Source organism: Argentina silus, assembly GCF_951799395.1.
Source record: "Argentina silus genome assembly, chromosome: 4".
NCBI classification, from domain to species: Eukaryota; Metazoa; Chordata; class Actinopteri; order Argentiniformes; family Argentinidae; genus Argentina; species Argentina silus.
In genome coordinates, this window is record NC_139658.1 from 7,347,745 (window position 1) to 7,360,507 (window position 12,763).

Consider the following 12,763-nt stretch of genomic DNA (forward strand, 5'->3'; position numbering starts at 1 on the left):
AGTACAGTTAGGCTACCAGATTTAGTACAGTTAGGCTACCAGATCTAGTACAGTTAGACTACCAGATCTAGTACAGTTAGACTACCAGATCTAGTACAGTTAGACTACCAGATCTAGTACAGTTAGACTACCAGATCTAGTACAGTTAGACTACCAGATCTAGTACAGTTAGACTACCAGATCTAGTACAGTTAGACTACCAGATTTAGTAAAGTTAGGCTACCAGATTTAGTACAGTTAGACTACCACCAGATCCCACGGTGACAATAGAACACAACCACACGTACACGAGGACAACAACATCCTTACAAATAAACAAACAACCAACCAAACAAGCAAACAAGCAAACAAATATGTCGCAGGAAGCACCATCAAAAACAAATCAAATCAAAAGCCAAAGAACGGAGATCATGACGGGGCAAAAAAAGGCTTCCACGGCCTGCCTCAGTGGAACAGAGGGAAGGAAGGCAGTAGCAGTAGCAGCAGCATCGCCATTTCAACCCTCTCCTCTCGCTGCTCCTTATCACAGCCCAGGAGAGAGGGGCTAATGCTAGGGGAGCACCCACACTTTCCCTGCCTGCCTTTATGGAGACATTTTCCACCTTCATCACCTTCATCAATGATGCTAAAGTTGTCTCTCTCTCTCTCTCTCTCTTTCACTCTCACTCTCAATCTCTCTTTCACTCTCTCTCTCTCTCTCTCTCTCTCTTTCCTCAACACACTCGCTCATTCTTTCTCCTTCTGCAGCTCTAGCCTGAGACTAAAAATAGCTCTCCCTCTCTCTTTCTCTGCTTCTCCGTTTACATAAGCACACATAGGGGGGAGGGGAGCACTTCCGGTCTGGCCACCCAGCCCAGCATCTGATCCACAACACAGGCTGCTGGGTGTGGGAGAGGAGAGGAGGAGAGGAGGAGAAGGGAGGAGAGCAGGAGAGGAGGGGAGGAGGAGAAGGGAGGAGAGCAGGAGAGGAGAGGAGAGGGGGAGAGGGAAGGAGGAGAGGACGGTAGGGGAGGAGAGAAGAGGATGAGAGGGGAGGAGAAGGGAGGAGAGCAGGAGAGGAGGAGAGGAGGAGAAGGGAGGAGAGCAGGAGAGGAGAGGGGCGGGGAGGAGAGGAGAAGAGAGGAGACGAGACGAGAGGAGAGGAAAGGAAAGGAGAGGAGAGGAGAGGAGAGGAGAGCTTTGTCCGTCCGACATCTGACACAGGCTATACCCCGCAATGCAGGAAGGCCCTCTCTCCTTCACGTATTCTCCATTAGCCTCCTGCAACTCTGCTACCTTCTCTACCTTCTACCCTGTCTGTACCATCTCTGCCTCTCCTGGTCTGAGAAACAGGGAGCATAATCACATTTCATACAAGGGAGGGTTTTCATGATGATCATCTAGCTGCCTGCATGACTGTCTGCCTGCCTGCCTGCCTGCCTGCCTGCTTGCCTGTTGCCTGCCTGCCTGCCTGCTTGCTTGCTTGCCTGCCTGTCTGTCTGCCTGCCTGCTTGTCTGCTTGCCTGCTGCCTGCCTGCCTGGGAGGCTCTACTGACATCCCCCCCTGAGCCTCCGCCTTCCAAGAACTCTGGCTTCATGTGACCACTGCATGCCTTATAACAGAGGCAGGCCTGACGGAGATCAAACGACGGATACGAAAAAAATACCAGAGAGGAGGAGAAGCTAGGAGCAGAGAGAGAGAGAGAGGGGGGGGGAGAGGGGGAGAAAGAGAGAGAGAGAGAGGAAGGGAGAGGGAGAGAGAGAGAGAGAGAGAGAGAGAGAGAGAGAGAGAGAAAGGGAAGGGAAGCTCAAGTTTGATGAAGGAAAAAATTACTTAACTGTGGCCTCCCAACCCATCGTGACTGAATCGGTATACAGAAATCACACGCATTCGCAAATACACAAGACACAAGCACACCAAACGGCATGGTTGCAAGTTAGCACCAAAACATTTCAATAATTTCGCTACAAATAAAACAACTCGATGCAACGAACCTATTCTCCCAAAAGCACTGGAATTGCATCATATGATGCCCTAGTGAGTATCAAAGAAGATAAGTATACTTTGTAACATATTTATGCCTTATATGTGTGTGTGTGTGTGTGTGTGTGTGTGTGTGTGTGTGTGTGTGTGGTGTGTGTGTGTGTGTGTGTGTGTGTGTGTGTGTGTGTGTGTGTGTGTGTGTGTGTGTGTGTGTGTGTGTGTGTGTGTGTGTGTGTGTGTGTGTGTGTTTCACAGAGGGGACAGAGGAGGGAGGGAGTATGAAAGGGGTTTCGACTTACTACTGTGCACAGTCGATCAGCTGGTACTCATTGGATCTCTCGAAGCAGGCCTTCACCCCGTCGTCTTGCCATAGGCTCTTTGCATGCTCATAGAACTCCTGGAAGAGAGAGAGAGAGAGAGCACACAGCTAGAGCTCTGGGTCCGGGCACAGCCATGGCAGGGTTGGGCTCCTCTGAATTTACATTCATTCGCTTCAGTCGAAGTACAATTCAATGATTGCAAATGGGGCGTTTATTTTGACAATGATAATCTCAATAAACGGAAAATCAAGAAGCTTTTTACATCAACGTTTTTTTACCATTAAAATCACTTCCTGAATTGACTGAATATAAATGAAGACCAAGCCTGGTCCGCATAGACATCTGACATCTGATTGGTCAGGTCTGTGCATTGGTCGTGGTGGACCAGAGGAGGAAGGAACACTGTACTGGACTCCTCTAGCCAATCACTGCAGAGCTCTGAGGAAGTGTTTGTCAGTTTAAACAAACCTGTGTGGCTGGGTTGTCAAGAGAAATGAAGCACCACGTTAGCTACAAAGCATTCATGCAAACCAAACCTCCTTCAAATGAAGTAACCAAACTTACACACAGACATCGAGGGACAACATGACAGACCCCTTCCCATATGAACCAACTTGCTCTCCCTTGACAATATGTGAGCCTATATGGTTCAAAATAACAGCAAAGCCTTTAGTCCCAGAAAACAAAAGAGAAATGGATTTTGAATATTTTCTAATATGAGCAAAGAGAACTGCTATTACACTGCTACAGATTATGTCTATCAGTCACTAAGCCCACTGTCACCCTAACTGACATTCACTTCTGTAGCGTACCAACTGCATCAGATATCCAAGTGGTCCAGCGGGCTGGCAGACAGAGGACAGACAGACAGACAGGCAGACAGACAGACAGACAGACAGACAGGCAGACAGAGGACAGACAGACAGACAGACAGGCAGGCAGACAGAGGACAGACATGCAGACAGACAGGCAGACAGAGGGCAGACAGACAGACAGACAGACAGACAGACAGACAGACAGACAGGCAGGCAGGCAGACAGACGGGCAGACAGAGGACAGACAGACAGACAGACAGACAGACAGGCAGACGGACAGGCAGACAGAGGACAGACAGACAGACAGGCAGACAGACAGACAGGCAGACAGACAGACAGACAGACGCCACTCTTGAGAGGAGACAGATAAGGACAGCGAACCGAGTGGACCAACAAGTTCATGCAGATATGGGAGGCGATACTCACTCACACACACACACACACACACACAGACACACACTTGCGCACACACTTGCGCACACAGACATGCACGCTCACACACAGCCTGGATTTTACATAACAGCCATCACTTTAGTAAGGCCTTGGCTGCTCTTATGGGCCACTCTGCATCGATGGAGAACAGAATGCTAGGTGCTAGCATAGGACAGTATGCCAGGAAGTATCCCCCCTCGGTGTGACAGTGAATCAACTCGTTCTCTTCACTTCTACTGATGGCGTGTTTGTTCACACTAGCTTTGCGACCAGGGCTGGCAGCTCTACACAGTGGTGCTCTCTTTCATTCCACTCAAGGCAAAGTCTGAGCCCTGAATGTACACTTGGAATGACGTTGCACCATCATCACAGCATACAAGCCTTTCTTGAGAGGGAGACATGCAGGTAGTCTATGGCATGACAACAATAGCCAAGGGAATTGGCTAAAGCTCATCAAGATCTGCGGCAAGACTAGCAGAGACCGCCACTGTCCATAGAACAACTTTTAGCGGTCAAATGTGTCTGAGCCGCCAGTCAGTCAGGACATCAGGCCCCGTCTCTCCCTGGCTTGGTTTTCACTCCCTCCTCCCTCCCTCCCCCCTCTCTCCTCCCTCCCTCCCCCCCAGCAGCCCTGAACGGCCGCGGCGGCGTCAACCAGTCAGACTGGTTCCCAGTAAGGCCCTTAGGCCAAGAGACGGGGGAGGAGGAGGTGGAGGAGGAGAGGTGGCCTATCCGATTCTATTCTCTGCCCAAAACACACAAACCAACATGGGTTTAATGAGTTAAGATGCTTTCAGAGAAGTCAAGTCAGTAACCAATCACCACCTGGCTGGAAGACATTTCTAATACCACACCTTCTACTAACATGCCTTTAAACAATAGGAGTCTGGTCTAAGCCAAAGGAGAGGGTCAGTTGGCCACTGCCTCAGCCCCAGGTAGGCCTGCATAACAAAGTTGCCATGGCGTAACAAGTAACAAGGGGACTGTTGCTTACATACAAATATTCAGACTATGCTCTAGAAACCCTGTGCAATACAATACATACAGGAACTGTAGGCTGGTGCTGGCTCAGTTGGTAGAGCATGGTGCTATCAAGGTTGTAGGTTTGATTCCCGCTGGGACCATATATACAAAAGAATGTCTTCACTCATTGTATAGTAAGTGGCTTTGGATAAAATGGCAAGTATCAGGCTTCATCCTCTCCATGTAGAATATCATTTATTTCCTCCTGTCATATTATCCTTTTCAATCGACTCTTTAAGCGGAACAAGGATGTTACTACAGTATTGTTTTTGAAACCTTCCAGGAACTGGAAGTTCAACAACAAATGGACTGGGCCAGTTACCCATAATCCTTTCAAAAACATGCTGGAGAAAAAAACATATCGAAAGCATTGTTCTGAAAACATTCTGAAAAATAGGTCAGATTATCGCATATCCATTCCAATACCAATCATGTAAAATGAAATGTAGCTGCATGCTAATACACAAGCAGGACTGCATCACCCTAAGAACCAAGCATTGGGAATAAGTAGCTTGAGAGAGAAACCTTGAAGTTCCATGTCAATTTAACAACAGCATCGTAGAGAGAAGCCTGAGAGAGAGAGAGAGAGAGAGAGAGAGAGAGAGAGATGCAGACCTCTACCCTCTTGTGAACTGCACCCATTCCAGTTTTGGAACTAGGAACTGAAGTCAACAGTTGTGGCAATGCCTTTAACCACTAACAACCAGATAAGACGCTCTCACTTCTGCTGTGATTATTCTGTCAAATCCCCACACACTGTTATATACAGTATATGCCATGAAGCAGACACTTTTATCCAAAGGAACTTACAGTACAGTTAGTGCATACATTTTTTGTATATATGGTCACAGCGGGAACCAAAGCCCCAACCCAAGCGTTGCTAGCACCATGCTCTTACGACTGAGCCAGACAGGACCACTGCCACTGTGTCCACTACTGCTTCCCTCCCACATTGGTCTCTGAGAGTCCCACCACAGGAGTCTTCCTAATGCCAAAACCATTAGGTCTTTCAAAGTTTAGCATATATTGGTCATTGAAATAAAATACAAATTCAAACGATAGCCTACATTTCCCTAATGTTATGCATGACATATAATCAATTTTTCAAACATACAAGTAATCTTAGTTAGGCCTGCCCTGTAGACAGTGAATACTATATGTGGCAGGACCTGATTGCATGCCCCTGGAGCTGACTGCAGCTCCGAGGGAAACCCCTGTGGATCCCTGTGCTTCAGGAGGTGAGGTCCCAGCAGACCCATTTAGGGTTATTAAACACAATCTGTGTTAATAGGCAGCATGCATCTCTCAGGTGAGAGGCTCATTCAATTGTCAGGATCCCAAGGGGAGTACACCTGCTAATTACTGAACCACAAACCACAGACAGCCCCATAGATCGTAAGGCTGGTGTTTCACTGGCTGATTGGCTGGCTAATTGGCTAGCTGGCTGACTCGCTGGCTGGTGACTAGCTCTTGTTTGCATAGTTTTCGAGTCCTTGCAATTGTAACATGCCAAATTAAATGTTCAAATGATTTTCATCGTTTCAACAGCTAATATACAGTAGCATGGTTTTAACAGCTGAAAGCTTTGAGGACTCCAGTGACCAGATGGAGGCTACTTAATGTCCAAGGTCAGTTAGAGGCCCTAAAACATTCAAACATGACAGGAACAATGACACCTAATTTATTAATCTGACGTAAATACTTACTGGTGTAAATTCAAAATCCTTTTGATTTACTAGGTTCAGGACGTATTCGATTCGGAACTGGTTTGCTGGGTTGGCTATCTGGCATGGGGGCGCGAGCGTACCCATGGCTGTTACTATAGTCTGAATGGGGAGAAAAGAGCAAAACATTCAGCTAATTTACTAGCATCGATTGACTAAGACAGATTTAGCTTTTCAATATATATCAACATCCAAAAGTATTAGATTTCAATATCACAACAACTGGACCACTGAAGACTCAAATGTAGCACGAAAAAAAGAAGAAGACAAAAATGACCCCCATACCTCTATAGCTTCTTTAATGTTATTTTTTATGTCGTGAATCTTCTGTTTTTTCTCCCTGTAAAGAATGAAAGAACATGTTTAGACTCAGATAGATTAGAAAGTGAGTGACTGTTTTATGACATGTTACCAAATGGTCATAATCTACACATTTGTATGAGCACTTGAGACTGGGATTACATTGTCTATCTCACTTATTGTTTAACTCCACTCCCTCCTACATGTTGTAGCCTAACCTTATTTGGAATCACGCTCTTGTGATGAGGTAGCCCTGCCTGAGACATATAAACTCAAGCACCCTCTGACTTTGAGGATGTGGCCTAATGGTAGATGCTTGGGTCTTCCATGTGGGAGACCTGGATCGAACCCCGTCTGTCACACTTACATACTAAGACTTCACATTATCTTAACTTTTCAGCATTGGAGATGCGGCATGGTGAGAATGGTGGGGGAGTGAACAGTTTTGGAGTTGACATGACAGATTGGTCTCTTGTCTCACTCCTTCATCAGATTACCAGAGTTTCAGAGAGCAGTGCATGACTGAGAGGAGAGGAGAGGAGACACTACATTCCTCACACCAAGACCCCCAGAACACCCTGTTGGAAATACACTGGCATACCAATCTCTTCTCACCTCTGCTAAACCACTCTCTTCTCCTCCTCCTGTTCCCTTCTTATCCCCTTTTTGTATTTTTTCTATCACTCCCCAACTCCATTTCCTCCTGTCCTCATTCTCCTCTCCTGCACCTAGTACTGACCAGCACTGGCTGTCCCTGGGCTAACACAATAGAGTCACATCAAGTCTGAGGAGAAATGTATGTTGACTTTATTGTGTCTTTATCCTTGATGATTCTTATGTGTGTAATTTTGATTTCACCTGGTTGGAGCAGCTTTATGTGCTTTCATTCATCCCTCATGGATTTGTATATGCATATGAAAGGCATACAGGTACATTGCCTCATAACAAATCCCATTCCTTGGACAGAGGTGGAAAGTAGAATATATAACATAGACTAGCAATTACACTGCATCAAAAAGCTTTTTCACCATATCAATAGGAAATAACTGATAACTGTTCCATATGTAGTAGCCAAGGCTGTGTGGCTGTTCTGTAGTTCTGTAATGATCGGAATCATTGACTAGAAGGGAGCTTGAAATTCTGGAATGACCAGAATCATTGACTAGAAGGAAGCCTGAAGTTCTTGAATGATCAAAATCATTAATTAGAAGGAAGACTTATTTCTAAGCTTCTCCTGACGTTGGTTAAAGGTATGTCGGCAAGGTGATCAGCATCTGGCTAGTGGCTAAACGGGACTAATGCATGGTAATATGGCCTAATATGAACAATCCAATAGTACTAAGTAGACTTCACCTCAGAATCCACAGAAATTGAGTCTCTATTAACTCAGATTGATGAGAAAAGCAAAAGGTGGTGGCAAATCACTGCTTGTCTAGCACAGTTCGTTGCCAGGGTTTGAAATACTACATTGACTCCATGACTTTCCCTGACGAGGGTGAATGCCGAATGTCGTTTGTTGTTTACCTCTGATGCAAGTTTTTTTTCTTCTTGTATAACTTATTTGTCACCCTGGACCCAAAGACTTTTAAGTGACCTTGGCATGCCCTTCCCAAACTCTAGGGAATTAGGGTTCATTCAATCAGTCGATATAAACTGATATATAATATGATGTAAACATACTTTCTCACAGCACAAGATAAGTATTTTTCTTTGGTCTGATGCTGGAAACCAGCTTTGATTGAATACCAACCTTAGACTAAGTATAGCCTTATTATTGTAACATAAGAACATTAGGAGCCTGAGGCCTTCAGTGGTTCCTAAGAAACAGGATGTGTATGACATCTTAGCAAAGGTTGACAAAGAAATAGGGGGGAAATAATACTTACTCTGCATTGAAGCCATTAACATGCAGAATTCGCATCTGTTTGACTATCGTGCTCTTCCCGGATTCACCAGCTCCTGTAGACAGAAAGGACAGGGAGAGATAAGTAAAAGAGGCCTTCAAAAACAAAAACAAAAAAAAACTCACGTGACAGTAGTGGCTCATTGGTATCAACGATTCCCCTGAGGTAACATGTGAATCATGAATGCAATACCCTGGCCATCTTCAAAGAATATCAAACTTCACTAGATAATTGACCAACATCAACCTCTATACAGTACATAGGGATAACAGTGACATAGTCTGTGCCTACAAGTTCTGCAGACATAGCCCTAAACCCATGACAGATAGATATCCATGGTCATGATGTGTCAGTAAACCATCTTGACCAAGAAGAGCTGCAGTGGGTGCTGACTTTTGTTGCGGCCCAACACAAACACACTTGATTCAATTAATTGTTCTCTGGATTAAATTGTATGATTGGTTAAATAAGGTAGGCTAGTGCTGGGCAGGAACAAAAGCCAGTGCACACTCGAGCCCTCATTGGCCAAAATTGGACACCCATGTTGTCGGGGGAAAGACACTTAATTATAGGGCCTGGATTCAGTGTGCACTGAGAGGCCATCTTTTAACTGAGTAAGATAAGTGAGTCTAATTGATGTCTTTTATAAGACAATCACTGCAGGTCATTTTCTGCAATAGAGATGAGCAGCAGTAGCAGTGGTGGAAAGAAGCAGACAGCTGACCAGTGCCATGACAACTGACCAGACAACTGACCAGTGCCATCCATGTAAAGCCTGAAGCAGACTGAACTGTATGTTGGAATGTTGAGAACATGCTGGTTGGTTCAGAATCAGAACAGCTGATCTCCAAACATGGAGAAATGGAACACTTGCAAAATGAAAATGAAAGGTGATTGCATCACGGTATATGGAGTTGAAGGGTTTGTGTAGGCTATTTCACTATGTCAGTGCTGTTAGGTAATCACAGAGTTACTACTACAAAGGGGGCATCATTATGTACAGTATCACTGGACTTTAAAGATGTCTGATCATCTTTGTGTTCTGATCATCTGTGTGGATGTGTGGAGTGACTTCAATTGATTAAAAGGCCTTTAAGAAAAGACCTGTTCCCAGAATGACCATTGTTAATACATTGGAATATGTGAAGGTACTCTCTCCAGGAGAACGTTAGAACCATCATAACAGCAGGATCCTGAGGCCTAGAGTTGTGTATTGGATAGATGATTAACGCTCAGACACTAGTCATCGAATTTGATTCATTTGATTCAAGTCACCATCTATGTCATAATAATAACCATAAACACACATACAAGGCAGGCAAGAATTTTAAGCAACCTTGTTCTGGAAAGAGAAACAATGCTGCAAATACGGGCGCAAATCATGCAGCGCGACTCAAATGACAGGCGTGCATTGACACATGGAAAATACTGTATTGAAAAATAGGCCCACATATAGGTGATCAATAATCAAATCACATCAAACCCCAAAATAACCAATTGCAATGAGATATGGAAGAGAGCCATCGCAATTACCTAAAGGGAATGTATGATAACTGTCTAGTAAACTAGGCATATGTCATACAATTGTCACCCTAAAATGTCACAAGAGAAATTGTGTGGCACATCATACAACACTAGACACTTTAGACACCAATTACTAAGCATTTCAAGAAACCTACCCAATAGTAGTAGCCGGTGAGTTGCTCGGTATATCTGTTTGTCTTTTTGAAGCTGTTTCTCTATCTTTTTGTTTGCTTCTCTCTGTGCCTTCTCCTCATTACGTTGGTCTTCGGTCTTACTATTGCCCAGACAACCCATCTTCCCAAAAACCCAATAAAAGGTTCGGGGGAGGGGGGGATTATTATAATAAATAAACAATTCTAAATTCCTAGATTGGCCCAAGAGAAAAACACCTTGCTCAAGATTAGTGACATCTAGGACTATATTGCCAGTGGCAAATAAAACAAAAGAAACCTGTAGATTATGAAAAAAAACCTCCCCACACCGTAATATCACAGTTATTACTGCTAATTATCTATACATATCATTAGGTGAGAGCAGTGTGGTAGTGCTAATGACGACACCCGGGCCGCCCCCTCAGACGGTTGATTCCTATAATGTTTTCACTGTAAATCCGCAATGAAGTCATCAAGATTAATTTCAATATGAATATGATTTTTTTCTTCAGCGCTCAATGTACATGAATGATTTGGGATCGGGATTCCCACGACGTCTTGCTGTGCAGCTGAAATCCACACAGAATTTTAGCAAATGTCTCCTCTAGAACCCATCATCGGTTTCACGGGTAGAAATCCGACTACTGCCATTCAAAATATGTACAGTTACATCAAAGCCTAGAATAGAATATCTATTCTTTTGCAATCGGTCCTCCACCACACCGAGACTAGCAAAGCAGAGGGTGGATAAGAAAAATTTAAAATAAATATTTCCACTAAAATGACGGCATGTGAATCATTACGCCAAGCTTCCTTCTTGATCCGAATGTCTTTAAATCCGTCACAAAACGTTTTGTTGTAACCTTGTCAATTATATCCTGTTTTAGTCACCGATATTAATTTATTTCCTCTACTCGTCACAGATGTTGGTTGCTTTTGGGGTTTGTCCAGACCAAAAAGGCCCTTCTCCGTCTTTTTCTTTACCGCTGTAATTTGTATTTCTCCTCACATCGGTAAGCTTTTCCGGGCGAACAATGACTCCAGTAGCTCTTCTTGTATGTAATGCAATTTCCCCGTTTCAGATATATTTATGGAAATCCTCCGTTATTTTCCTCTTTCGCGCAGGTAGAGCCTGCTGTCAGTCTGAGCTTTGTATTCCTTATGAATTCGTATGGTAGATATACATGTGCATATAGATGTGAACATACCGCGGTTTATAATCACTAATCCAACGATGACAGTTATTTTGTCATGGACAGGCCAGATCTGCTCGTGAATAAATATGAATAGAATCGTTTCTTTGAAGTATTTTTTGGTATTTTTTTCCTTTTCTCTGAGAATTGTACATTGAGATAGATAGCGTTGAAGAGATGGGGTGGGGCAAACAGCTCTCACTGAACCCTGGGAACGACCAGAGTCTAATCACATGATTGCCCAAAACGTCATGAAGTTGCGATTCCGAAGAGAAAAGGCGCCCTCTTTGAAGAAATGCTCATCATAGCTGAGTGTCATCACTATTTATGTGTAGAAATACAAATAAAAAAGGTAACACTTATATGAAGTTTACATTAAACACATTAAGTTTCCTGTATACTGTACCTGTGTTATAACACCGTAACTACCCATCTAACAACATGTTATTACATAGTAATTTGGTAATTGCATGGTGTATGGAGTTTGTGTTATTACATAAGTGGAATAAGGAACAGTACTTATTCCACTTGTGTAGAAAGACAAACCGCTCAACTAGTTAACTATCATTAGGTCTAGTAATTGTTAGTTAATACTAATGCACTGTACATATCCTGCAATACATACATACATACATACACACACACATATACGGTACATACACTTGTACATACATACGTTCATACTGTAGATATGTATACATACACACACACACACACACACACACACACACACACACATACATACATACATACATACATACATACATACATACATACATAGTTTAGATGTGATCAGTAACCTTGCCTGGATATTTGGAGCCTGAATGTCACCCTCCTCAAGGATATCTAATGGTAGACACTTGGATGTGTCAAGTAGGAGACCCAGGTTCGATCCATATTGGTTACAGTGGCGTCCAATGGGTCTCTCCATGGAGGAGGTTAAAGATGGGTGGAATGTAGCAGAGGTGCTTTGAATGCAGGCTCTCGTGTTGGGTAACCTTGTCTGGAGAGAAGTAACAGATCACAATCAAACCGATCTCCAATACCAGCCAATACACTTCTATGCCTAATATCTAGAGTTTTCCTCCAGCAGCTTAGATTACCATTATGTCCCTCTTGATCCTCTTGTTATTTGAATGGAGGGTTGTCTATCAAATATAGGGACATTTGTACTGTATGTTCAGGGCAACAGTCATAACAAAAAACACACTATTAAGCCTTTGAACTAATGTAAATGTAGTCCTGGAGAAATGTACATTGGAAAAGGAATGAGGAATAAGATTAGGACTAGGATTACACTATATTTCTATCAGTGAATAAATGATATCAAGAACGATTCACCATAGTTGTATCCAATTTACTGTACTTGCAAATACAATTTCCAACACCTACCAGTAGGAGGCAGTATTTGGT

At 43.7% G+C, this 12,763-nt stretch overlaps 1 protein-coding gene across 1 annotated transcript in view; it reads right to left on the minus strand.

The window, feature by feature from the left end:
* LOC310803470 (guanine nucleotide-binding protein G(s) subunit alpha) overlaps positions 1 to 11,528 on the minus strand; it is a 22,947-nt gene extending 11,419 nt beyond the window's left edge. Inside the window, exons 1-5 of the mRNA XM_083668247.1 lie at positions 10,161 to 11,528; positions 8,464 to 8,536; positions 6,563 to 6,617; positions 6,260 to 6,379; positions 2,263 to 2,360 (exon numbers count right to left, since the gene is read on the minus strand). Coding sequence (XP_083524373.1) covers positions 2,263 to 2,360; positions 6,260 to 6,379; positions 6,563 to 6,617; positions 8,464 to 8,536; positions 10,161 to 10,299 — 485 coding nt within the window. The 5' untranslated portion in view covers positions 10,300 to 11,528. The remainder of the gene's footprint in view (positions 1 to 2,262; positions 2,361 to 6,259; positions 6,380 to 6,562; positions 6,618 to 8,463; positions 8,537 to 10,160) is intronic.
* Positions 11,529 to 12,763: the final 1,235 nt, after the last annotated feature.